At 38.9% G+C, this 27,969-nt stretch overlaps 1 protein-coding gene across 1 annotated transcript in view; it reads left to right on the top strand.

The window, feature by feature from the left end:
* Positions 1-27,969, top strand: part of Sorcs3 (sortilin related VPS10 domain containing receptor 3) — a 557,764-nt gene that overhangs the window by 394,970 nt on the left and 134,825 nt on the right. Inside the window, exons 6-7 of the mRNA XM_048338300.1 lie at positions 6,620-6,684; positions 16,346-16,464. Coding sequence (XP_048194257.1) covers positions 6,620-6,684; positions 16,346-16,464 — 184 coding nt within the window. The remainder of the gene's footprint in view (positions 1-6,619; positions 6,685-16,345; positions 16,465-27,969) is intronic.

The following is a 27,969-nucleotide window of genomic DNA, read 5'->3' as shown; positions in this document are numbered from 1 at the left end:
AAAGATTATTCCAACTGTACAGTGATGTCTACACTTGGTGGTGGGGGGAGGGAAGGGAGTCCAAGCTGTCACAGGGAATCCTCATCAGCAGCTCACTGCTAACTTGTGATGTTATGACCAGTCATAATGCTTTGGTAGAGAGACTTTGCTTATCCAGTGTCTAGCAAAGCACCCTCATAGTTTATCCCTATGCTTCAAATAAAAACTAATGCTGGCTAGAACATTAAAAATGCTTTCCGTGTGCCAGGCACTACTCCTAAGTGTTCACCACTTAACTCATTTAATCCTCCTAACTCTCCGAAGCAGCTGCTATAATCTTCCTGGTTTATAGCTGTGGAAACTGAAGATCATTGTTGGCACATATGTGCACAATGTGATAATAAAGGGCCTGCTAGAAGAAAACTGGTAAAAATCTACTGGAAAAGCGGAGTTCTTCTTCAGTTATGGGGAAGCCTTGTAGTAGAGGAATTCATGATTATGGACTTTTAAAATATTCTTTAGAATTTTCATGGATTCATATCTTAACTCTATTTTTGTCTCATAAAAATTTTTGTGTAAAATTCACCTAATTCATATCAGGAATAAAGTATAACCCAGAGGCACTAATGATGACTTGTTTACAGTTTGCTGTAACAATAATACATATGTATAGATTCCCTTCCCTCCCTCCTTCCCTCCCTTCTTCCTTGTTTTTGTTTTTTAAACTCAGGGCCTGAGCACTGTCCCTGGCTTCTTTTTGATCAAGGCTAGCACTCTACCACCTGAGCCACAGTGCCACTTCTGGCTTTTTCTATATATGTAGCAAGCACGTTACCACTAGGCCATATTCCCAGCCCCCTTCCTTTTTCCTTTTCTTTCTTTTGATGGTACAGGGATTTGAACTAAGTAAGGGTTTTGTGTGTACCAAGCAGGCATGCAACACCACACACAACGTGTAGTTTGTTCTTTGAGATAAGATTTCAAAAGTCTCTTGGCTGGGGCTGGGGATATAGCCTAGTGGCAAGAGTGCCTGCCTCGGATACACGAGGCCCTAGGTTCGATTCCCCAGCACCACATATGCAGAAAACGGCCAGAAGCGGCGCTGTGGCTCAAGTGGCAGAGTGCTAGCCTTGAGCGGGAAGAAGCCAGGGACAGTGCTCAGGCCCTGAGTCCAAGGCCCAGGACTGGCCAAAAAAAAAAAAAAAAAGTCTCTTGGCTAACCTCAAAACATGATCCTCCTATCTCTAGCTGTAGCAGAGATTGCAGGCCTTAGCCACTGTTCCTGTATACCCCCTCTTTTGTGTGCTTTCAATAGGATGCTTACAATCATTTGCTTCCTTGCAGATGCTAGTCATGGAATGCATCGCTGCTAGTTCTACACTACCTACTGGCCCTGGCTCACTGGCCCTCCTGGCCTAACTTTAAACTCAGAAAAGTTAGAGGCTTGGCTGTTTGAGATGGACGATAGATACATTTCTTTACATGTTTAGCATCAGAGCAGTTCCCTTGGCAATATCTTGATTCCTTTTACATGTCTCAACTTCTTCCATCCTGGCATACTTTGTCAAGAATTGAGCCTGAGTCCCGATTTTCCTTTCCCTCAATGATTTATCTGTCTTTACAAAACTTCCCTTTTCGCTTTTGTGACATCCACCCAGGCTCCTTCTGGTTCCTTTTTTTTTCTGTTCTCAGCATTCCTTTCTTAATCTGTTGTCACCGGTATGTTTGACTCCCAGTTTCTACAGTCTAGAACCAATATGTTCTGCATGATTAAAGATGGATACAAAATGCATTTGTATTCCTTATCATTCTGCTTTAAGGATTTGGATATGGGAAGAGGGGTGTTTTGGAACCTGGGCTCTGAGGGATGGCTAGGCTCTAATCCTGTTCTTCCTTACCTTAGGTGGGCAAGTTTACAGGAAAAGTTAAGCTCCTGCTTCAAAGTCACCTGCCCACTTCAAATCCTAGTTCTGCAGTTTCCTAGCTGCCAATGGATAAACTGCTTAAGCTCTCAATACCTGATTGCAACCCTTTAAAACAGAGGAAAGAATTGATTCCTAACTCATAGACTTGACTTGAGGATTAAGTGAGATCAGCATTTATATGTAAACTAGCACCTGGCACATGGTGAGCTCTCAGTGTCTGCAAACTGTTATTATCATGTGGCTTTAGGCACATTACTTAATCGCTCTTATTATCCCCACTTTACCAAGGAGGAAAATTAGATGAATGGCACCTTCCTTAAAAACTCATTTTCAGGATTAATTAAGATAATGCTTATAAATACCAAACACAGTACCTGCCACAAGTGTTTCTCAATACCCACTAGCACTTATCATCATAATTACATGTACTATTCTAAACATTTCCACCGACACTCCCTCACAACTTCTACTATCTACTGCTCATGATTAAACCCCACCAAATATGCATCTTGTATTTCTTTGCTTGGTACAATTGTGTGCAAGTTCCTTACATTGATTTTGTGTGTGTGTGTGTGTGTGTGTGTGTGTGTGTGTGTGTGTGTAATTGAGGCTTGGGGTTTGAAGATTAGGGGCCACATTGCTTCCCCTTGAAGTCTATCAACTGATTTCCTGGTGAGATTCTGTGGCCTGGAGTCACAGCAATTCATAGATTGTTCTGCAGTGTGAGGGTTTACACTGAGTTAGGAAGTGAAAACGCTAACAAGGCCCTTGTTAGCAGAGGTAACACAGAGTCCAGGCAGCAATTAAGTGTGTCTAGCTAAGACAGGAGATAGTTCCCAATGCTTACTGACATTTAAGGCTGTCACAATTGCAAGGATGCTATTATGTCTAGAAGAGGTCAAAGACGCCACTAAATATTCTGCAGTACGTAGCAGACTCCCCTCCTCAATCCCAACAAAAATACCTGATCACAAAACATGGACAATGCTAACTACTGGAAGAGACCTGAGGTTCATGCTTCAGGAAAGTGGACAGTGGCTTCTCTTGGCCTGAGAAAGGGAGGGAAAGAGGGAAGGAAGAAAAGGAGGAAGGGAGAAAAAAATGGAGAAAGATAATTAGGGTTCCTGCCCCTACCAAGCTTACTGTCTGATGGGGTTTGTATTAGGGTGATTTATTCTATGCATAACTGATGGTATAAGCAAATAAATCACAAATGCCCTCTTAAAGTCACTCTGTTGGCTTGTATCTGTAAGCAGGCTGCAAAATTGGTAATTGGGATAGGAGTGGGAAATTAGTGGATCTAAATACCTTCAGCGGTGCATATCAGTCTCCATGACTCTCATTTGTTTACCTCTTTGATCTCTGTATTTTGTTTGTATGTGGGTGTGTGCATGCACTGCTTGTACTGTATATATATCTCTCTCTCTTCATCTGTATTTCTCTCTGTGTGCCTCTGTCTCTTTGTGTGTCTTCTTTTTCTTCTTTTCCTGTGCCTATTTAACATGGTCCATTCTTCTTCTGTCTGTACATCCAAATCCTTCTTTTAGACCCAGTCCTTTCACAAGGCTGGAAACATTTCTTCTGTGGCCAAAGAAGAAAGACAACCTTTTCCTTTCTGTTCTGGTTGTAGAAATCCAGATGATGTCATCTCAATTGTTCTAGAATGCCTTGATTGCCACAGCCAAGGGGTCTCATGACAGTGCAGAATCACAGGACATCTTGGGTAATTGGAGGAATGGGCTACTGCAAAAATCGGCCAGCCTAGTAGGTAGAAGAGATACTTGCAAGGTAGAAAATGAAAAGGTTACTGAGCAGGCTGAAACCACTGGTAAGCCATGAACAATTGAAGAGAAAAAAAAACAAAAAATAGTGATCATAATGATTAAGACACCCAATTCTTGAGAAATGTGAAGAAGAGAGATTCATATGAACTGTATCGACCACAGAAGTTTGCAGAAGGACTTGATTCTTGGTTTCAGTCTTGAAGTTGTGTAGGGATTTAGAGAGATGGAAGGACATGGGTAAAAGAGTAGTTTCTCTGCTTGCTTGCTTTATTGGTGTATTTGCTGTAAGTTCCTGGGAGACAGGGTCTTTCTTCCTTCATTTATGGAGCATAGCATCTAATTGTAGTAGCCACAATTAGGCTTAGTCATCATGGTTCCAATTGGGTTTGTGCTGCCCTGCCAGGGACCATGGGGAGAGGATAGAACAAGAGCAACAGAGAATCCTCTAATCCCAAGAATAACGACTCACTTACAAAGGCACAAAGAGGCTGCAGAATAGAGGATGTGTTAATATAGTCCCTTCTGGTGTTCTCAGTCTTCCTTGTGTCTGACTTCAAGCAAGAGCCAGTTTGAATGTGGGCATCATCATGGTAGATTGGATTGCTTCTTGAAAGGCCCACAAGGATCACATAATGTGTACTCTTCACGTGTCTTGTCAGTGGTTCAAAAATAAATAGAGAGCCTTCTCCTTCTCTACAGAAGTGAATTAGCACTTGCATAAGGGATGTGCTTGATCCTTGCTGTCAAGTAGTGCTGCTCAAACTTGGCTGCACAGGGGAATTCCCTGGGAGTTGAAAACTATTACTGATGCTATGGTCCAATTCTCACAGGTGTTGGCTTTATTGATCTCATAAGGGACATGAGCTTCTCTGTGTTTCAGAGCCTTAGAGCAGCCAGTATGGTGAATCAGTAAAGCAGGAGTTCTAGAGGAACAGAAAAAAAGGGCTCTTCAGTGAGCAGAGGGAAGGAATCTTGCTGGAGGGACAAAGCCAGGTGGGCCTGAAGGAGGGGTAAAAGTTAGCTAGACAAGAAATGGGTAGTGAAATGGCTAGATAGACCAAGAAGGATGGATGGCTTTCTCCTTCTGGCCTAGTTCCTGTGAGACCTTAGATGAACATAAACTTCCTCATACCTCAGTTTCTCTTCCAGACAGATTTGACTGATGGTGCCTGTTCTTGCCACAGGTGTTTTGGCTAGAAACAAGTGAGGTAGATAAACAGAAAGGTAGTAAAACAGTAATTGTTAAGAAAAACCAATCATTAGGGTAATGCCTCATTTATTTAGCTTCTCCGGGAAAAGAAGTGTTATCTATAAGTGAGCTTCTAAAAGGACTGAACTTTGACCTTTCAAGACATAACCATTTTAATTAAATAGCATTAATTAATTATTTTAAATTATTTCCTTGTGATATTTCTATACAGTTTATATTATACTTGGATCAAATTTACCACTTCTATTACTCTCCTAACCTTTCCTTTTTCTTCAGTCATTGCAGTCTTAAATGGGTTTCATTATTCTGTTTTCATTCATGCATACAAGTATTTATTGTGTTCATCACCCCTCCAATCAACATCTCTTACCTTCTACCCTCTTTCTGGTTCCTCTTACCCAAAAATAGTCCTATTATATCTATGACAAGACAAGATCATTTTATTTTAACCAACACAAAGTCATTTTATCTTCTCTAAAGTATAGCAGTTGCATCTAGACTTTCTTTAACAAAGAAACATGGATACTATTATCTCTGCTTTCCTTTTTCTATGTCTTCAGCTCTACAGGTTGGACATGAGACACTGAACTGTATATACCATATCGCAGGAACATCCCAGGGCATTGGAATGTGTAAGCATTTATAGTATGAGAGACTGGGTTTTGAGTTGTTAGGACTGATTGTCAGAGGGTTTTTTTTTTTTCTAGCTATCTAGGTATTGGTTGTTAAATCTTTCTATTAATCTACTCAGTATTTCTTTCTTGCTGTTTCTCACCTATTGAAGATTGGAAAGCTAAAAAAGCAATCTGAAAATACTGTTGAAAATGATAGTAAATGAACCATGAGTTTGAACTTGTCACAGAGAATGGTTTCTATGCTCTCCAGCTCACACATGTGTTAAGATATCTTGGCATTTGTGGTTGACTCTCTGGGTCTGGCACTGGCCATAAGGCTGGATACAGCTTCCTGGGCTTTCCATGTGGAAGCTCAGAAGTCTTTAAGCATGATTTTTGGGGATTCTCAGCTTTCATTCTTCTACTGATCGGTCAGAGACCTTTAATAATTTCTTCATCCAATTAAAGAATTTTGTCTTTGTCAACCAGGCTTTGAATGTTTCGTGCCAAGTAGTTATTTATAAGGAAGAATACACAAAGGGTAGATAGATCAGATCAGGAGGCCATGCCCTGAAGCCAACAGAAGAACATGGTGGGAAATTCTGCTCCACATAAGAGGGTACAGGAGGCACAACTGTTGGAAGTAATCAAGGTCTTGGAATATAGCTCAGTGGTAGAGCCCAGCACGCATAAGGCCCTGGGTTCTATTTCTAGTGTCAGTCTGGGGAGGTGAGGGAAGTCAAGACTGAGGAGGCAGATGGAAGACCATGGAGAATAAAGGACCTCTTTGAAGATGCAAGATGGTAGAGAAGGGTCCCAGACAGAGGTTTAGACCAGCATTACAATGGACTGTGTGTACTTCTGGTTGCTTGTTTTCTAGGTGACACCACCCTAGGACATAACGTGTTATGATCCTCGCAGGTGGCAGTTTTTAGGTCAGATACACTGCTGGAGCTGCCAGCAGCTATATTCTTTCAGCCCCCATGGTAGAAGGACTGTCCCATTTTAAATAATGGGTGTCTGAGTAATAGCCCCAAATGCTTTCTTCCCACTTCGCTTTCTAATGTCTTGATCTTTACTGAGCCTGTCTCTCCCTTCCTTTCTCAGGTCAGTGGCTGGACTGGATAAGGAGGCGGACCTAGTGCACATGGAGGTGCGGACTGCAGATGGATGTGAGTGCTGCTTCAGGACAGGCTAAGTCCCAGATTGCTGCCTGATGGTCTCTCTCCTCCCCCAATTTGCATTTTAATGACTTGGGAAGATGTAAAGCCCTAAACTACATTACTGCCATATCCATTGTTGTTTCCCAGGGTGGTGGGGAGAGAGACTTCCAGTCTCAAGGGAGACATTGCATTGAAATAAACCCTCAGGAATGAATTTTCTGGGGATGTGAGTTAGTGTAATGAATTTCCAGGCTCCTATTAGTAATTTCCTTGGCAGTTTTGGTATAATTCAAATATAGGCGTCCATATCTCCTCTAGTCTTTTACATTCCCATGGTGAACTGCAGGGTGCTATTTGCTTTAATATATAAACCCTTTCTATGGTCAAGCTTATCAGAAAATACAAAGGGAAATTATTCCAAACATGTATGTTCATCCATTTGACAAGTATTTAGGGATGACCTAGGTGCGAGGCATTGTTCTAGGCCTTAGAGATACAGTGGCAAGCAGTGTTTTTATTGTCCCTGAAAATAAAGGGCTCTATTCTAATAGTAGAACCCCCAAATTTTAAACATTATAGCCACGCACATCTCACGTAACAGTCATCCTTCCCAGAAAGGATTATACATGCAGGGATTTCCAGAATCGAAGGAAAAATAAAATCAACCTAAATAAATATCTGTGCAAATGTAGTTAGCATTTCCTGGGTTCAAAAGAAAGCCAAACAGTGCAATGGAGTTGATCTATAAGTACAGTAGAATAAGTACCTGCCTGTGATTTAGGGGTTTTAAGCTCTCTGGCCTAAACTTCTTTTGTGATTTGAAAATATTCTTTTTACCCTGCTCATCTTACAAGGTTCTGGGTTGACAAAATAAAAGAGGGCAGTTAGAGTAACTATGAACTGTACAAACTGGAATGAGATTCTGTTTTCACCTGGCTGTGGTCATTGCTGTATTGTTCTAGAATATGCTAAATAAAACTGCATGTGCTTTGTCTGGGGAAAATGGGTGTGAGGTCAACCACAGATGCAATATAGAAGCAACTTTTGAGGTGGGGATTTGTTTTTATTTGCCTTCTTTCTATTTTTAGAAATGTTAGATGGCAAACTCATTTATGTTTAGCACTCTGCCACCCTCCCTCTTCCCCTTCTCCCTCCCACCCTCCCACTCTCCCACTCTCCCTTCCTTCCTTTCTTCCTAATTTCTCTCATTGAATATGCAAATAACTGTAATTTCTGAGGCAGGTAGATTATAGTCCACATTCTTCATTGTTTATTTTTCAACAAAAAGCCACTATACATTTAAGAGGGCTATGTTGCATACTATTGTTCTTGCTCACAGGGGTAGTTGAGACTGGATATCTAGTTGTTGGGTCTGACTCTAATCATACAACTTGATGCTGAGAAGGAAACTGCGACTAATAGGAGCCATGAGAGGTAGTGCTGACAAGCAGGAAAACAAGGGGAAAGCAGGGGGGTGGTCTTGAAAATGACCCCCAAGTCAGTTTTCAGTACAGCCCTGCCTTGGCTTGGCTTGGCCACAAGTGGTCATAGTGCCCTGGTGGTCAGAGTAATTAAGAGTTGCTGGGAATGTTGTAGGGTGGTCTTATTCCTGCCTAGCACAGGAATCTCACTCACAAAGCCTCTGAAGGAGTGTTCTCAGTGCCCAGAGTGCAGGCTCGGGACATATCATTTTCTGCTTCTGGACAGCAACTCTATTGACTTTTAAAAGTAATTTCTTACACTAGGCGTAAATTTATTTTCTGAAAGTTCAAGAATTCTGGCCCAAACTGAGATTCAAACCTATGGTGTAGGAGTTCTTTGGAATTTTTCTAGGATGAAAAATGCAAAACTCAGAGAACACTCTCTGGCCTCCTGTCACAATTCCAGAATCAAGGAAAAGAGGGGGGGGAAAAAAAGAAATTAAAAATAGAAGCATAACAGGAATTAATTTCATGTCACATTCCACACTCTGGTTATAGTAATAGTATACATTAGCTCTAATTTCTAGCTTTTTAATTTGGTATTTCAATAGAGAACGACCTTTCCTCTTACTGAATTGCCTCTTACCTTGCCTTATGAAGAATGTGCATATAGACAATCTGAATGACTTGCATCGCTTTGTTCTACATACCACAATGGAATGCTTGCCACCCTTCCTCGTGGTATGTGGTGAATGCTTCCTCACCCACAAGCACTCACAAATGCATCAACAACGTGCATGTATCACCTCAGACGTCTAGTAAACATACATTACTTTCTCTTTCTAGGACATGGTAGCTTAAATTCAAATTTGCCAGAATTCTCACAACTCATTAGAAGAGAAAAGGCTACTAGCGAAAAACCTTTTAAAAAAAACTAAAATACAAGGGAACTCCTGATAAAGAACATCTGCAAGGATCTACAGTTAACATCATGTAATTAATTAATCACACCGTATTAATTTCTTGCTGAGAAGCAAGAAAAAGGCAGGTATAATCACGCCCGTGGATTCCTTCAACACCTGATTAAAGTCTTAGCCACTGAAATAAATGCATCCATGTATGCAGTCCTTCTATTTCAGTTGAGTAGCAGTGGTATACCCCCTTCCATATACACATGGTGCTCAGGAGAAAACTCAGTAACAGTATGAAAAGCATCCATTTGGAGACATGTGCCAGAAAATTTAACTCTCATTTAGAAAGTGTTTGACTTTGGACATAGTTCGGAAGCTTTCTGTTATTCCTTCATTTGGTGCATTATCTATCTGAAAATACTAATGAGCATATGAGGTGTTTTAGGAGTTCACTTTCTCATCAGCTCCCTAGAAAAGATTTTATTGTGGCATAAAACTGACAGAGGCAGTTTTCAGTTCACGATAAGAGTTAACAACTAAGAGAACCCCAAAACAGCACAGGCCGCTCTGTGATAGTCAGTGCCTTTGCAGTAGAAGTCCTCAATCACAAGTCAGATCGGTGTCTTGTAGAAACACTGTAATAGATCAAATGGAACCTGGGCAAAACATTAACATCTACCAATCCTGAAATTTTAGAGTCAAAGTTATATCATGTATTTCACCATTCCCTCTGTTTGTCCCATCATTGGCTTGCCTCAGTCACAGACTCTCTTGCTAAGTCAAGGCAGAGTGTAACAGTTCTTAACGGAGTGTTCCAGGCAGGCATGGGTAATCAAATGAGCTTGCCACACAAGGTGAAACAATCAGCTTTGCAGACTAAACTCCAGGATCCAGAAGCTGATTATTGACTCCTAAAGGACCTCAGATTATTGATTAGTTCAGTGAGTTTCAACCTGTACAACTCTGAGCTCTAGTGGCTCTTGAAGAAGATAAGTCAATAGAACAAACAGACTGCTTGATTTCAGTTCTTTTCCTAAACTTCATATCAAAAATATAGGATACCAGATTATGTCTTATAAAAAGGATTTCAGATTTTCAAACCTGAAGCAAATAGGAGTTTTTCAAATGACAGTCATTTGGAACATGCCCAAGATCACACAGTGAGCCACAAACAGGAACTAACTCAGAATGTGGCTTCTGGTCTTATTCTCAGCATGATTCCCCTCCTGTGTTTTAAATAACATATGAATTAGGATCATGGACTGAATTCCAAATTGCTTGGATTCAAATCTCAGCTCCATCATTTGCCTAAGTTTCCACCATTCTGTGCCTCAGTTTTCTTATCTCTAACATGGGAATGATTATTGGGTTGTTTCAGAAATCGAAAAAGTGAATGCGTGTCACTCCTAGAATACTAGCAAACACTTGAGCACTTGAATATGTTGTTATCATCATGATCATCATCATCATGGTTTTTAGCATTACATTGTAATCATTGTGTTGTCATCAGTATCATATCTTCTTACCATTGTGATATCATTATCATATTCAGCATCAGTTTATTTCTATTATGCAGAATAGAAAGAATCTTGAATACTATTCAAGATTATTATGATTTCTAAATGTCTATAAGTTTTCCAGATTGTCCTCTGTCCTCAAGGCAGATAATACTGGAATTCTTCTAGGTGGAATTAAAATTTTCATAAAACTTTAAAACCACAGGTGCAGCTGAAGGATTGCAAACTGCCCTTTTGGGTTTGTTGCTTTTGTCTGTGCTTAGCATCCATGATGTGCCAGTGATCTTTTATGCATTTGCAGCAATGTCATAACATGTGGTTTACACTGTGCCTGCAAATAAGTTAGCCGCATATTCCAGTCATGGAAAAATGAAGGCATGGAAGTTGTATACTTCAGAGTTACCCTGAATATGCTTGCTTTTACTTATTTGCATTTGAGAGTTGATGCTGTTATTTAAAATAAACAGCTCCTGGATATTTTTCGAAGAACAGACCCGAAGAGCTGAATTTGCTTTTTGTTCACAATTTTAATTCACTTTTTCAATTTCTGATAATGTATATATTACCCAAAGGGATGGAAGTTGAGCGAATCATGGAATATTCTTTTTCTCTGAGGTAGCAAGAGGTGTGATGTCTAGGAAGTTTGAATATTTAATAATTTCAAAGGCAAAATAAAATCACATGTCACCATGTAATTCCACAGAACAAAAAATGTCTAGGCTTTTAATGTAATTTAATTCAGCTTAACTAGTATTTATTTGAGCTTTATAAAGTCAGCCTATGGGGAGGAAAAGATGGCTAATACTTTTCTCCTGCTGGTAAAGTGATAACAGTTGGAAAGTTTTGGCACAGCCACCTGGACTTTTAGATGGAACTTATTAATGTAGCTAAACGGTTGTTTTAATGAACTAAAAAAATGTAGGAGCTGTTTCCCTAATCACTATGTCAGCCCTTGTAACAGAGGCCAAGACTATTGTATTGTCTTGGTTACTCAGTTCTTCAAATATTTCCCATCCAGCCCAGCTCCCAAAACACATTCATTTTTGAATATGTTGTGTCCATCCATCATTGACCTAGGAATCTTCTGAAAATGAGAACTAAAGCTCTCCCTTCTCTAGAATGGCAGGGGTTGTCTGACATCTACATTTCTTTGTGCTTCGATCTTATACCAAAGAAATGAGTCTGGCCATTGGAGGCAGCCTTTCTTAACAATATGAAACCTTTGTTCTAAGGTATGTAGTTAGGAATGTTACTACCCACCTAAACATCCTGCTATGGTAGAGTTACGTTTAAATAGGATCAGTTATTTCCAGAATTATCAAGCCAATCCCTGTAGGCATGGTGCTGCAGAGCCTTTGACTTAGCTATTTGGAAGTCTGAGTGGGGAAGTTCTGTGGTACCAGTTCAGTCTGGCAAGAAATGTCCATGACATTCCATCTCCATAGAAGAAGTTGGTCAATATAGTGCCTGCCTGAATTACCAGCTGCAATGGGAAGTTGAACATAGCAGGATTGTGGTCCATGCTGACCTGGGCAGGAAGCAAGACCTCATGTCAAGAATAACCAGCAAAAGGTAGGGCTATAGGTACGGCTCAGGGGTAGAGCATCTACCTAAAACTGCCTAAAAAGCACAGTCCTAAATTCAAATCCTTATACTATAAAAACAAAACAAAAATCAGGAAGGTTTTTTTTTTTTTGCATTTAGAAATACATTAATCAGGATGATTTTTTTTTCATAAGGACATTTAAATGAGGTCTCCTACAGTCTGTTCTTTCTAGTTTTGAATTTGAAGGTTTTCATTGAAGGGGAGGGAAGAATAGATATTCAAGGATAATGCTGATACACATCAATCCATTAGCATGTAATTATGCAGTGAGTTCCTGGGATGTGGCCTCTATATCCTTGTGCATTATTCACACTCTTTAGAGGAAATCCCTTCTCATCTAGCACACTTTCCCAATCCAGAGTCAATTCAAGGACTACCTCTTTCTTGAATATCTTCACTATTTTGTCTGCTCAGATAGACTTTCCTTGTTATTTAAATACCCACAAAATTTAAGAAAATACACAGTGATGTAAACTCAAAATGTATCTTAATTATAGGGTCCTACATATCATCATCTTTTGATACCTGTCAATAATCCAGAACATTAGCCTGTTATTAATTGAGTAAATGAGAGGTACTGATAGTTAAATCTCTTTTACTTTCTCTTCTCAGTAAATAAGTATCTAACATTTGTTGAACTTTTTACAATGTATTCAACAGTATGCAAAGCATATTTTCATGCATAATCCTTTTTAATCCTGGCCACAATTCTTGGAGACATTTGAAGTTGTCTGGACCACACTGCAGTCAACATACAGTAAATCTCAGATTTGAACTCAGTGTTGGTAATTCAGATCAGAGATCTTTTTTGACATTGAAGCTGTGTCTAATGGTTTCCTCTGCTCACTCTAGATACTTACAGTCTCCTCCTGACTCTCAACTACTTCTGCTTGGTAGCCATGCTTGCCTGACATTTCAGCCTCCCGATAATCTCCATATTTTGTCATTTGAGGTTATATTAGGCAATGGGAACCAAATTTATGATCATATCCCTATGTTTTGAAAAAAAGAAAAATAATACGTGAATTCAGCTAAAGAGTGAATTTTAATTTCAGAAACTCATTTTAGTGCTGCTGTCTTGTTAAACTGAGGTTTTTGGTACCATGCTGGGCAGTGGCAGAGAGATTGTCAAGAAGTAGCATGAGTTTGGCCCAATATCTCACCCACAGGGGCAAAGGTTTATGGAGATGTTGATTTTTTTCGGGGTGGCCTTGAATACACTTGACTCTTTTTCTCAATGTATTCAAATAAGAGAGTGAATAGTAAATAGCTAGAGAGAACAGGCCACTGTGTATGGATAAGCAAATATTTCCAAGTGTGCATCTTTGCTTACTGGTGTAAGCAGCTTTCTGAGACACTGGCTGACAAGAAGGTCTCAGGTTGTCATGTCAACACTTGTGGTTTCTTTACCTGTCTTTGCTGTGGCATTTTGCTGTGCTTTAGTGTTTTATTCTAAGGGCAGATTAGTAATAACTTTGTATAGTTCCAAACATGGAATTTTTCTGTGCTTTAGTGCTTTATTCTAAAGGCAGATTAGTAACTTTGTATAATTCCAAACATTTCCCTGGTGGGCAGGAACTTGCTCTAAAGCACATCCTGGGCTTCACACCCTCTTCTCTCCTCTCAGTGGGAAGTGGAAAGCCAGGCATAGCCACTCATTGTTATACCTGTGAACTGAAAGAGGAAGGGACTTGTAAGCTAAAATGCTGGGCATGCTGGTTTTGCCACAAGGTCAAAGACTGTGGGGAAAACCGAAACCAAAACAAAACAAAATATTTCTATCTCCTCCCAGGAAAAAGAGTTGGGGATAAAATTATAGAGAAGTGATGGGAAATAAGTGGCCCTTGATCTAATTTAGAACTCAAGTCTTCTTTGGCCTGACAATATTGGCCTGTACTCTATTAGAATTTTAAAATAGTTATTAGTTACTAAAAGTCAGGAAATTGTTGCATGAAGAGGATAAACATTTAGGATTGGTTAAAAAAAAAAAACTCAGAAAAACTTATACCCACAGGTCAGTGATAAGCTACTATAGAGTTTCAGATCCCCATTTCAGGAACCAAGCATTTGCCCTTGGACTGAGTGTTGCCCAGGACTGAGCCCTTTTGTCAGCCACCATTGATCATCAGCTCATCTCATTCCTTTTCTTTCTTTTTGTTGAGGGGAAAGGAGTGCTGGTTAGTAGGAATATGCCTTCATTTCACTTTTTGTATTACTTGCTGGGTATTTTAGGCATTTGAGTTCATTAGCTTACTTGTCAAAAGCCTCCTTTGGCAAGATATTTAGGCCTTGTCCTAGGTGTTGAGACTTGTTCATGGTTATGACACTGGGGTGTGGGGTTTAGAGGTGACACTGGTAGTTTAAGTTTGGATCTATTCAGCTTTTAAACTTACATCCATAGAATCCTGGCTTGAAATCAGTGTAAAAGTCAATATAGGTGCTGTACTACTAGATGCCCAACAATACCTGATACAAAGTACATATGCAAGCAATGATTATATCATTGAATTAATCATTAATTGAGGATAGCAGGAATACTTTATTCTTACTTTAAGCTTAACTATTATAAAATTTTGCTTATATAGGCCATTAGCCTTTATCTACATCGCTTACACCTCTTCTATTCAATCTGATACCTACGCAGGTACACATATGTGAGGTAACAGCTACATTAAACAGATTTATGCAATGATGTACATATTTTATTGCTGGTCATGGGGCTTGAACTCAGGGCCTGGGTGCTGTCTGGTGGACTTCCTTGCCAGTGCTGGCTTTGAAGCACAATCCTCAAACCTCAAGTCTTCTGAGTAGCTATGATTACAGGTATGAGCACCAGCACCCGCTGCCTATGGTATTTAATTATAAAGATTTGCCTACTTTTTCTTTTTTTCTTTTTCTGGTCCTTTCCTGGGGCTTGAACTCTGGGCCTGGGCTCTGTCCCCGAACTTTGCTCAAGGCTAGTGGCTCTACCACTTGAGCAGTGGTATGTCTGGCTTTTTCTGAGTAATTTTGTGGAGATAAGATCTCATAAACTTTCCTGTCTGGGCTGGCTTCAAACCATGATCCTTAGATCTCAGCCTCTTGAGGAGCTAGGATTACAGGAATGAACCATGAACACCTGGCAGGTTTGCCGTCTTTTAATCTTAAATAAGTCTTCCCTTTTCATTTTGACCTCCTTGTTTATAATCCCATGAAGTGAACCATTTTTAAAACAATTTGTAAAGCAATTTCTTTATAAATTACCTGTAGTTTTTTTCAGAACTGACAAATAACCAAATGGACTGACCTTCCTGGATGAGCCTGTAGTTATAGAATGCTTTTCAGAGTCAAGGATTTTTCTCTCATTCAACTATTTTTGCTGCCACATAATTCATGGACTTCTTAAGGGGGTGTAAGGTGGTCAGTGGTTGATATTTTCAGAACATTGTTACAAGTAATTATACCTGTTTTATAAATTTTATGTAATAACTGAATGCATATATAAAGGATTATATATTCTGTGTACTTCTTTAAGTCCCTTCCTTTCCTCCAAAATAATCATAGCTGATTTTTATATACAACCTTTGAAATGTATATACCTTCTGTTACAGCACAAACCTACATATCTACACAGACAAGGGCTTATTAAGACATAAATTGGATCAGAGCATATGTAATTCTGGGTAATTTCTCAAAGGTGACAGAGCAGTGCCTCTTGGAGAAATTATGTCAGTGTGTACATATCTACCTAATCTTTTAATTACAGCATGACATTCTGTCATATGTATCTCAGCTTATTTAAATGTTGTTTAATTCATGGACATTTAGCCTGTTTTCAATTTTTCATTGCTTTGAATAATGCCATAATGAACATCTTTGCCTTTCATCCTTGTGAAAATATATGAATCTTTCTGTAGAAAACATCCCTTGAATTAGAATTGCTAGTGTATAAAATATGCACATGTAAAATTCCGATAGCTACTTCAAATTTACTCTTCCTAAAAGCTAAACCAATTTACTCTATTGCCAATAGGATATGAGATTAACTTTTTCTCCACTCCTGGGCCTAATGTGGTAGCTATGGCCTTTTCATTTGGTGAGAATTTCAAGTTCTGTGGATAAGAAAGTGAAATATCATTGTTATTTACATTCACATCACTGATTCTTCATAAAGTAGACCTTTGTGTGCTGCTGGGAGCTTGACTTGCCACGTTCTCTTGTGCTTTCCCTTTTCAGATGCTCACTACCTTACCTGCAGGATCCAGGAATGTGCAGAGACAACTCGGAGTGGCCCATTTGCCCGCTCCATTGACATTAGTTCTCTGGTTGTCCAGGATGAGTACATCTTCATTCAGGTGAGTGCAGACTGTGCCATTCACTATAGGGATCAGACCTGGTAAGTGAAGTCAGCTGCTTGCAGTGAAAATGAAAATGGCTTTCCTGAGGCTGTGAAGCAGTGTAACTGAGGCTTTGTTTCTTCTTCACTTTGGGGGTCCAGTTTCTGGTGATACCCCAGGCTTTTGCTATAGCATGAAATCGTACGATATTTTGGTAGTCCACTGAATCCTTCATTTGGATTACCATTTCTGATAATGGAGTTGTCTCGACATGAATAGGTCCTGGGCTGAGGTTTGAGGTTATTTAAAGTCAGATGTCTAATGGGCTTTGACACTAAGTAATTTATCAATGCCGTGTTCTATTTCTGTCTAAAGTGACTTATCTAACTTGGGAAGAAGTCCCCAATACATTAGGCATTGCTAAGATTTTCTTTCTGAAAAGGCTGAGAACTCAATAAATCTTTCCCCTCTTTATTCAATTCTGACTACATCCTTAAGTTCAAGACCCAAACGCCTTTACTCTCAGAATTGTGACCCTTAGAGGAAATTAGGTATAAGTTACCTTTCTAGGCAGGAAAAGGAAGCTAGCTTTCTTTTAGGTTTTGAGTTTTGTGGTTTCTATATACTGGAAGGAGAAGGGAAATAGAAAAAAGATGAGGAAACACAAAAAGGTAGAGTCCACTGACTCTGTGTGTGTGTGTGTGTGTGTGTGTGTGTGTGTGTTTTAAATGTAAATCGGCATTTGACAACATCCTTGACTTTCTATCTTGCATTTTCACTTTGATCCTCAGTTGTTCTACAGACTTTTCCCATGTGAAATTTGACTTGGGCACCTCTTTGAGTTTTCTCAGACTTAAATACCTGAACATCCTCTGGTAGATCCCTAGCCTTTAAGTTAGTATCTGTCTCATTTCTCTGGCATTCTATGAACTTCCTACCTCCATTTCCCCCATCTTCCTTAAAAGGTACTCTTCATCTATCCTCATAGCCCTATGGCCTACATAGAGACACAGTGTAAAATTCTACATAGTATAAAACTTTTTTACACTGAGAGTCAGAAAAATACTTTCTACCTTAATTTGGCTTCTTACTCTTATCCCTACTAATATGATTTTGTAAATCCAAGGTGTTCAGTGAATCCGTTACATTGACAGCTTTTAAGGTATAGCAGTTACTCCTTTCTGAAACTTACTGATGTGAAAATTTTGGTCTAGGAAAATGTAGGATAGGTAGTTAGACTCCTGAAAACCAGCTTCAAAAACAGAAATAGGAAGTATCTTTGGCTTAAAATATCTTGCTTCTCAGCTTGAGTCAATGTCATAATTTCAGAATTTTTTTTCAAAAAACAAGACTTGGCAGGTATATTGAACACATACCTGGCAAAATACATAGTGCAAATCAGAACTTTCATCATTTCCCATAAACTTCCCATTTTTGTGCTTGATCTGCTGCACTTTAGACCTAGGACTTACTACCTGAGCATTCCCATGGTTTTGAGTAACATGTCTATTTTCTCAGGACTATAAATCAGTGACCTCTATAGTACACTCCATGTGTGTATATTTAGTAGCCATCTCAGTATCCCAGTGTGGATGATCCACAGGGAAACAAAACTAACATGTCCCTTTAGTGCTTGAAACAAACTGATGACACCACTGCCTTCTATGAAGTTAGTCAACATAGGCAGGGCAGTACTACTGAATTGAATAATTCAGAACCTTAGCTCATATTATTCTTTGTTATTTCTTAGATATTTTCTTATGTACTGTTTTAATTATCATGGTCCACATGGAAGTTATTTTCTTTTTCTTTCTATTAAGAATTTTAAAGAAAAACACAAAAATTTGAAGTACAGAAATGATTTATGTATTTACTAGTCCCGTTGCCCTTTCCTTTCCTTAATACTAATGCTGTATGTAATGAGGATCATGGAAGAATGATTTCTGCAAAGTATGATTTAAAATATAGAATATTCAGATTTTCCTTTCTATGTACTGCACAGTTTTCTGTAACTCTGAAAGCAAATATCGAGAGTATTTCCCCCATATTTTTGTATTGGCATCAACTAGCTGTCCCAACAGGAATTCATTTTGGCATATTCATGTATGCATACAATGTACTATAATCAGAATTAAATCTCCTTGTCATTCTCCCCCATCCCCTTACCTACTTCCCAAGCAAGACTTCTTTTTATGTTATGCTAGAAGCAAATGGAGGTGTTTTTTGACCTGGCACCATTTTAATTTTGTTTGAAAGGCATATGAGGTGACATCATTCAATGTATTTTCTTGGGCTGGGAATGTGGCCTAGTGGTAAAGTGCTTGCCCTGGGTTCCATTCCTCAGTACCATATACACAGAAAAGGCCAGAAGTGACTCTGTGGCTCAAGTGGCAGAGTGTTAGCATTAAGCAAAGAGATTCCAGGGACAGTGTTCAGATCCTGAGTTCAAGCCCTAGGACTGGCAAAAAAAATGAAACAAAACAAAATGGAAAAAAACAACAACCTCAATACGTTGTTTTCTACATGTGAAGTCCCAGTAATAGGTGCTAGAATTTAGATAGGATACAAAACAAATCGGAATAAATTCTCCAAGAATACAGAAAGAAGGTATGCAAAAAATACAAATGTCCACACACAAATACGTGCAATAAGAACATGCTGCTCAGATCCAATGGCCAACATTTTTTCCAACTGTTTCTTGCATATTAAGCAATGTGACCTTGAGCTATCCTACTGTAGCTGTACTACCTATTTTATGGGTTGCTGGAGTGATATTTGGTTTTCCTTTTGAATTTTAGTGACATCAAGGTTTGAAGTGAGGGCCTTGTGCTTGCTTCGTAAGCACACTTCCATTTGTTAAGGATACAGGCTGGGCACTAGAAAACCATGCTTAGAACCATGGTGCTATATGATTGCCATCTCTTTGTCCTCTGCTATCATTCTTTTATCAAACCACAAAATACATCAAGAGAAAAGAAAAGAATTAGGCACTATGAATGTTAGGGATGTATATTGGCTTCTTGAGCAATGAGTCAGGGACAAGGTGGCAGAGAACATTGCCATGAATGAAAGACATAGTCATTTATGTGCCCCCTTCCCCACCCTCTTAGCCTACATGGAGATTTATTGGGGGATAATTAGAGATGAGAGGCTGAGTTCAGTAGCTGAGGTAAGTTGTGACCGCGTTTATAAATTGGAAGGTTTTCAACATATTGATCTCACATTGAAATCACAAAATTGAAGTCATTCAAAAATAACTAATTCTTGAATGTTGTGTATATGCTGACCCATTTTTATGCTTTATCATCATCTCTTCATCTTTTAGGGTGTAAAGTTTGTGCTCTATTCTCTTTTTTAAATATTTAATTTTCTAAGAAACTTTACTCCATTATTTTCTTAAATGTGACTGGGTCAGGACATTCTGAAAGTCTCTTCCCTTTAGAAATCTGTTTTCTTTTTTTCTGGGCAGGGGATGGGAGCATTTTGTTTACTTTTGATAACCAGATCTTTCTTTATATTTGAATAGCAATTATTTATGTATGCTTTATGATTGTCTCACTGTACCCATTCTTTTTCCTGGAATTTGAGTATCATTTATCTAAAAGATTTGTTTTCTTCTTAATTTTTAATCTCTCAAAACATCTTATGACTTTTTCAAAATACATATTTTTATCAGGCATTGGTGGCTCATGTCTATAATCCTAGCTAATCAGGAGACTCCAGTTACCATAAAAATATCTGTGATGAGAGGTATGGCTTAAATGGTAGAGTGGCATCCTTGAACAAAAAAGCCAAATGAGAGAGTGAGCCTCTCAGATCAAACCACTCTCAGAGCACACACACACACACACACACACACACACACACACACACACACACTTTTTATCTTTTTATTGTTTTCCTTGTTTTAGCTGTCTTCCTTTACAACCCAGGATGCAGATAGCACCCACAAACACAAAAAGGAAATATCATTTCATCCTGCCAAAAATTTGAATTTGAGCAAAATGGTATAAAACAGTTTTATACTATCATTAAATGAATCTGTCTTCTGGCTCATTTTAAAGGTTTTCTGTGCTTTAACTTCTTTTCTGAGCTTTGGCAGATATTTAACATCTTTTTGTGGTCTCAACTTCTATTACCTGGGATTTGTGTACCTGTTTCAAACTCTTACCTTACACAGGTGATCTCTTTCTCATAGGTGATTTTTAATCATTTGCATGCTACATAGAAACACGTATTCTGTTGTTTTTCCTATTCCTTTCACTCTTTCATTTTGTTTTTGTCAGTCATACACTGTTTTTTTTATTGTTATCTTGTGAACTTATACTTTACCTATTTTGGAACCTGAATTCTTCAGGCGACAAACTACTTCTAAACAGGAGATGCATACTAGCCATAGATAAGGTCTCTGTTTCCACTTATATCAGAAGTCCTCCTTGGTTCTCAGTGAGGTTCCATGACTCAAGACGCTTTTCTCTAAATTTATTCTTCTCTGAAAGCAGGGCCTCTTGGAGCACAATGTATGTGCTTCCTTCCCACATGTATTGTTACTTCATGGTTAAATTTTCATTAAGTATAGAGTCTGTATTTGTCTTTCTTGTTTTACTTATTTCTCTAGATGATTGATGAAAAGAAAAGGAGGAAGCAGTAGTGTTACTTGGCTATTTAAAACCCTTTACAAATCCTGATTGTATGTTTTCTGAAAGATTGCAATAGCTTGCTAACTGATCTTGACCTTAGATCAGCACTCCCAACCTCCAGTCCATTAACAACATTACTTCCAAACTCATTTATTTAAAATAAAAATCAGCATTCCTATCATTGGCGCTCTTTATCACCAACAGGATAAAATCCAACTCCTTAGGATTGCCTGTAGGAGTCTTTACAAACTGTGACCTCTGGACCCCCATCAGCCTCATGGGAATTCCTTACACACTGTTGTTCTTCCTATACTTCCCTTATTTTAATATACCCTTCAGTAAGCATAGACATCTTTAGTCTCAATGAATATACCATGACATTTCTTATCTTATATAACTTCTGTGTATTTTCTTTTTGTTTGGAGTGTCCCTATACTAGGTAAACAACATGCTCAATTGAGATCAGAGCAGGCTCCAGTGCTGACTGCTTCTGCATTTGTATTATATCTCCCCAGCTAGGCCTGTAAAGGCTAAGAACAGGGCTATGTCTTATTCATCATTGTTTCCCCTGCACTTAGAATAATGACTGGTACTCAATAAATGTTTGTCGAACTGAACTGAACGGAGAAGATAAGGCACTGTCCTTATTCTCGGAGAGTGTCGCTAGTTATCTCTTTCAAGCAAGGAAATCTTGTGTCTGCAGCTAACAATATAAGACAACGTAGGGTAATTGACAATTGCTTGCTGCATAAGAATTGCCCATGTGTAGAATGTATCTGAGTTTTTAGAAGATGGCTGTCTAGGAATTACCCAATGTGTTATTCACTGCCTTTTTTTACATTCATTCATTTAAATGTATTAAAATACATTCATCCCTGTGGGGAACACCGACAACTAAACAATTATAATGCAGTGTGATGAGAGCTGTATTAGTGGGAAGCATACGTTGTTCGTGGTGGCAAGAAGGAGAGCTCTTCACCCTGCCTGCAAGAAGGGTCAGCTGGCTTTGTGCAGGGGAGGCTGGAGAGCAAGGGAGGTGTGCAGAGATGAAGAGCACCCTGTTCCTAGGGGACAGGGCTATCGGTGGGCCACGTGAAGGAAGCAAAGGGACACAGTAGGACATCTCTACCTGAAGCTATTTGTAGTTGTGGCAAGGAGTAGAACGTTGGGGAAATACCCCAGAAATTTAACCTGGAGAGGTTATCTTTCTCTATTTCCTTTCATTGAATCCAGATAATATTTATGTTTCTTTATACAACTGCTTTGAGTTTCTCCATTAAAAGATCAGAGCTAAGGTTTGTGTCAATTTTAGCAACTACCCGACCTTAATTTTCATAGTACTCTTATTCTTTGCATCTCCTTTTCTTCTAACATTGGTCATGTTGTTTGTTTGGGTTTTTTGTTTGATGGGCACAGTCTTGGTGTGGTGGTCAAGCTGGCCTCAAATTCATGATCTATTTGCCTTAGTGCCTCAATGTTGCAAGTACAGGTATGCAGAAGAATCATGTCCCAACGTTGTTCAGATCTGATTACTTCTTTGCTCTTTCTTTTTATTCTTGCAGTTACTGCTTATTTTGTATATGTTCATTTTTAAATCATTGAAAAGCATGTCAAATAATTGACTGAAACATAGACTTATTCTTTTAAAGGAGTGTGAGTTTAGAAAATTGAAATGTGAATCGAGACCGTCATTATTGAAAAGGTATGATCCCTACTTTGGAGATTAATATGTGCCTGTAAAGCAAGGACAGGGCAAGATTCCTCATTCGATTCATTGAAATAAAGCTGCCTCTGAAAGCTGTCTCAAAGCAGAAGACTCACAAACCAACAGCAAATTCTCTTTGCGAGTTTATACTGACAGATTATATATTAGAGGACATCAGTGTAGGCAGCAGGCAATTCACCTTGACTACCATCTAACAAAGAATAATCATTGGAAGAAACAGGGGTGATGCCACATTCTTACAATCTTAGCACTCAGAAGGCAGAGGCAGGAAGATCAGGAGTTCAAGGCCAGTTTGGCCTATACAGTGATTTGGCAACATAGGCTGACCTTATGCCCCCCCCCCCAAAAAAAAAGCAATGAGAAGGTAGAAAAAATCATTGTCCAAGGGATGTATGGATAAAAGAAATGAGATGCTACCAAAACTAACTAACTAAATCAGTAAATAAAGTGAGTTGCAAATCAAATAGTAGAACATTTGTCTAACAAGCAATCTTGAGTTCAGTCTCCTATGTCAGGAACAAAAATAATGTCAAATAAAAGAATGTTCAGAAGAAATTACATAGAATAGTGTAAAGAATTGAGTCTAGCATCTCCAGAAAGTATCTCCAAGCTGTACCCTCAATTTTATATTCACTGAAGGGTGTTTTATCTCATATACCATTAGCTTTGAAGTCAGATCCTTGCAATATTTTTTATCCCTCCAAGTGGAGCAACTAAATTGGAGCAACTGAAAATTTGAGCAATTAAAAAAAGCAAGCTGAAAATAAGGCACTTTAGTAGTTTGTGACATTTAAGAACTTTTTATTCCTTAAATTTTCACACGCTCTCAAATATCAATCTCTTACATTTGATTTTAGTGATAACAGAGATAAATGTGAACTCTGATAACCATACTGCCTCTCATCTTTCCCAACTCTGCGTGCTAAGTGGGTTTTTTTTTTGTCAGTTTTACCTAGAGTCTCAAGAAAACTTGTCTCAGGTGCAAGCAGCAGATGGAGGAGCTACTCTTGGAGATCATATATATATGTGTGTGTATATATATGTGTGTGTATATATATATAAATATGTATATATATATATATATTCCACAGACAAAATGAAATCAGTTTGCGGGAGTTGCAGGAGACATCCTCATTCCCATGTTTATTGCAGCAGCATCCAAAATAGCCAAGAAATGGGACCACCTAAAAGTGTCCATTAACTGATAAATCAGTAAAGAAAATGTGGTGCATATACACAATGGAAAACCGAAATTCACCCATAGAAAGAATAGAATCCTATCATTTGCAATAAGGTGGAAGCAACTGGAGATCATTACGTTAAGTGAAATCAGTCAGAACAACACACACGGGAAGACAAGGACCATATGTTCTCATTCATATGTGGAATCTACATAAGTGGATTTCATGAAAGTAGAGAGTCAAGGGGTGGTTACAATGAGCTGGAGAAGGAACAAAAGGGAGAGAATGATCCTAAGGAACCAAATTATACTAAGAGTGGAATACAAAATCTGGATGAGCTTTTGCACTTCAATGACTGTAGATGACACTAATGTACTGCCTATTTCAGAAGCTAAAAAAAAGCTTTTGAATATTTTCATCATAAAGAAGATTAATGTTTTAGAAAATAGATGTCCTGATTTGAGTGTTAGACAATATAACCATGTAACAAAACAGCACACACCACTCCATAAATCTGTCCAAATTTTATGGTTTTATATACTATTTAAAAATAAACTATTACAAATGGAATGTCTGGAAAGGTTAGTCTACACACACTTTTTTTTTCTTTTTAACCAGTCCTGGGGCTTGGCCTGAGTACTGTCCCTGGCTTCTTTTTTGCTCAAGGCTAGCACTCTACCACTTGAGCCACAGCGCCACTTCTGGCCGCTTTCTGTATATGTGGTGCTGAGGAATCGAACCCAGGGTCTCATGTATACAAGGCAAGTACTCTCACCACTAGGCCATATTCCCAGCCCCTAGTCTACACACTTCTTAGCACTTCTTTGAACAGTGCAACTATGACTTTGTTTGCTGTATTGGATTCCTTGATACTCTTTCATTTGACAAAAAGATTCCACTGTTGACAAATGTTTGGAAACCATGGACTTTTTGTAACATGAATGGCTCTCTGGGTCAAAGTTCAAACTTTTTTCATGTGCGGATAAGGAATGACCCACTGGGAATGCAGGTAAGTTGCAGGCCCATAACTTTTCTCTGTCTGCATGTGAGTAATGTCTGAGGGTATGTGTTTATTGAGTAATTATTTACCCACGAGTGAATCAATATATACAAATGTATGTGCATTTGAATGCAGAGTTTAAATAATCAAAAACTCAACTTGCTCCTAAATAATGATATGCACTCGTTAAATTAATGAACAACACTCTTCCCAAGGGTATTAATTTTGCATGAAAATTGTACCATCTCTTACTTGCTTCTCTAAAGGAAAGATGTTTCCACAGCTGATATAATTCCTCCTTCTTACTAATCCCCTAGCCTGTATGAGGTATGCGAACTACCTACACAGCTTCTGGAAGTTTATAGACATCCCAAAGGTTCTACCTTACCTTATATTTTCCTCCTGATGGAGAATTAAGGTGACCACCTGGGTGACTTTACTTGAGGGGACTTCATGTTTGATCACATGACCTCCTGCCATTGAGTAAGCTGAACTGGGGTTACATGGGAAGCTGTGAACTTTGTTAATCTATCAGTGCTTTTCTGTGCAGGAAGCCTAGGATTTTATAGTGAAATCAAAAGAGGCTAATCCTTCTTGACATTGTCTTGCTTTAACGGGGGAGAGCCTGCTGGAAGTGCCTCCATTCCACATGGACAAGAAAGGCATGATAGGCTTTCCTCTGTAGGGCTAGGAAAAGCTGAGTTGTTTTGTATGTCCTAAGCCCCGGTGGTTGAAATGCTGTCACTTCCCTTCATAGAGTAGCTGCCTTGGGAGTGGTTGGGTCAAAGAACAGACAATTGACAATAGTCGAGGTAAAGTTCCTTCTGGCTCCTAGGGGTTGTGACACAATAACAAGAAGGGGTCTGTCCCAGGCATTAGATGACATGGTCATGCTGCAATAGACGGCATGAATCCTTTTCTTACCTTCTCACCATGACACATGAAGTAGCTTTTCCATGCAAAGAGATATAGGTGAATAAATTATCGTTTTCCATTGAATTTGTTTTGCAAGTGTGGTATCAATCTGTCTTTAAATATCTAAAATACAAGAGAGAAAATGAGTCAATAATTAAGATCCAAATAATGTGCTGAAGATAAAGAGGTCGAGAGGATGATGAAGATCCTCAGGCAGAAAATGTCTAGACTCTGCCAAGACTTGGTCCACATGCTCCCTAGGGCTTTTGCTGCTTTGCCACGTGGGTGGGGGTGGGGGAATCTCTCCATCACTCTTCTATTTTTCTTTTGAAAATGATTTTTTTGGAGACAGGATCATGTTCTATAGCTCAGGATGTTCTTAAACTTATTATCTTCCTTCTACTGTCTGAGTGCCAGAGTTACAGATATGTGCTACGACACCTGGCTTCTCTCACTCTTGTTTTTGTTTTTGTGCTGTTCTTGTGGCTTGAACTCAGGGCTTATGCACTGTTTCTGAGGGTTTATTTTTTCTCAAGGATAGTGCTCTTCCTCTTGAGCCTTACTTCTAGATTAATCTCTACTTCTAGACTTTTTGGTGGTTAATTGAAGATAACAGTCTCAAGGACTTTCCTGCCCAGTCTGGCTTCAAACCAAGACCATCTTGATCTCAGACCCCTGAGTAGATAGGATAACAGACATGAGCTACTGACATTGAGCTGCTCTCATTCTTTTAAGAAGCCTAAAACTGTCCTGGAAGATAACAGATAGCAACCCAAATAATCAGAAGAAAGAGATGGTTATTTCATGAGCTGAACCCAGTAATAGGACAGGAACACACCTGGGCTTCTGAGCCTGGAGAATATAAACATAGACCATGAAGAGAAAGTGACTCCACAAACCTATAGCATCTACAACCACTTATACACTAATATACCATAACCAGTCACTCCTGAATCCCTTGAAAATTCTGTGACAGTACCAACAGTATGGTTAACACTGTATAAATAAAGCTAACGCTGAATGTGATTACTCTCAACTCTTTCGGATGCCCTGTGAACACAATTATAAGGGACTATTTCAAGGGACATGAACACATGTACTGAGTGGTTTTAGGATGATTATAAGACCACAGTGAGATCAGTCGGTGCTTGCATGCAAGCTGCAGCTAGTTCTAAGAGTTCTGTCTCTAAATAGAAAGATGGTACTGGTATAAATTGTTCTAGAAATGCCAGCAATTTATAACATACTTGTGGCCAATGAACAGGTTTCTGTTGAATCACTAGACCTATGCCAGATGCAATGTGACAGAGGCAGAAGATACTTGCCCTGCTCTCAAGCAGTTTATGATTTAAGTAGCTGGTGGTCTGATGTGGGGAAAAGAGCTCCCTACTATAATCATGGATCTGCCCACTACCAACCAGGGGACACTGGGCAAATCACTTAGAATTGCAGAACACTAATTTCTTCATGTCAGTAGAAGGGAATCATGCTACTAGCCCTGTGCAAATTGAAAGGCTGTTGTGAGGATCAAGGGAGATAATAAGGCTTTGAAATGCTTTGAAAACCACAAAGCCCCATAAAATGCAAGAACAGAGAGACTAATCCATGGGTAAAAATCAGCCTCCCTCTTTTGGGTATCCATATCCTCTTTTATGAGTTTTTACTAACCTATTACATAAAATTTACTGAATCTCTTCTGTGAATTCGTTTGTAATTCTTGGGTTCAATTCATGCTGCAACCTAAGATAAAACCTTCTTACCTAGTCTCCCACCTGTCAATGAACCCAATTTCTCATGATCTTTGTGGGACTTCAGGTATGATGGTGTTGACTTATCTTTAAAAGACTTGTCGCCTCAGACCTGAGCTCACTTGGATTTAAATTCTTCACTTAAGATCCTGCTTCAGGCACCATCGTGGGAGGTATGAAGCCTTGATGGTATGGCTACAGTTCTCATAACAAATTGTTATCTTTTTGAAAGAAAAATAATCCCCAAGGCATAAATTAATAAGTTGTAATTATTCAAAGAAAACTACTTGGTGATATTTTCAATGATGTTAAT

This window comes from Perognathus longimembris, chromosome 2 (assembly GCF_023159225.1).
Source record: "Perognathus longimembris pacificus isolate PPM17 chromosome 2, ASM2315922v1, whole genome shotgun sequence".
Lineage (NCBI taxonomy): Eukaryota > Metazoa > Chordata > Mammalia > Rodentia > Heteromyidae > Perognathus > Perognathus longimembris.
Note: the sequence above shows the minus strand (reverse complement) of the source record. Positions and strands in the feature narration are given on the sequence as shown.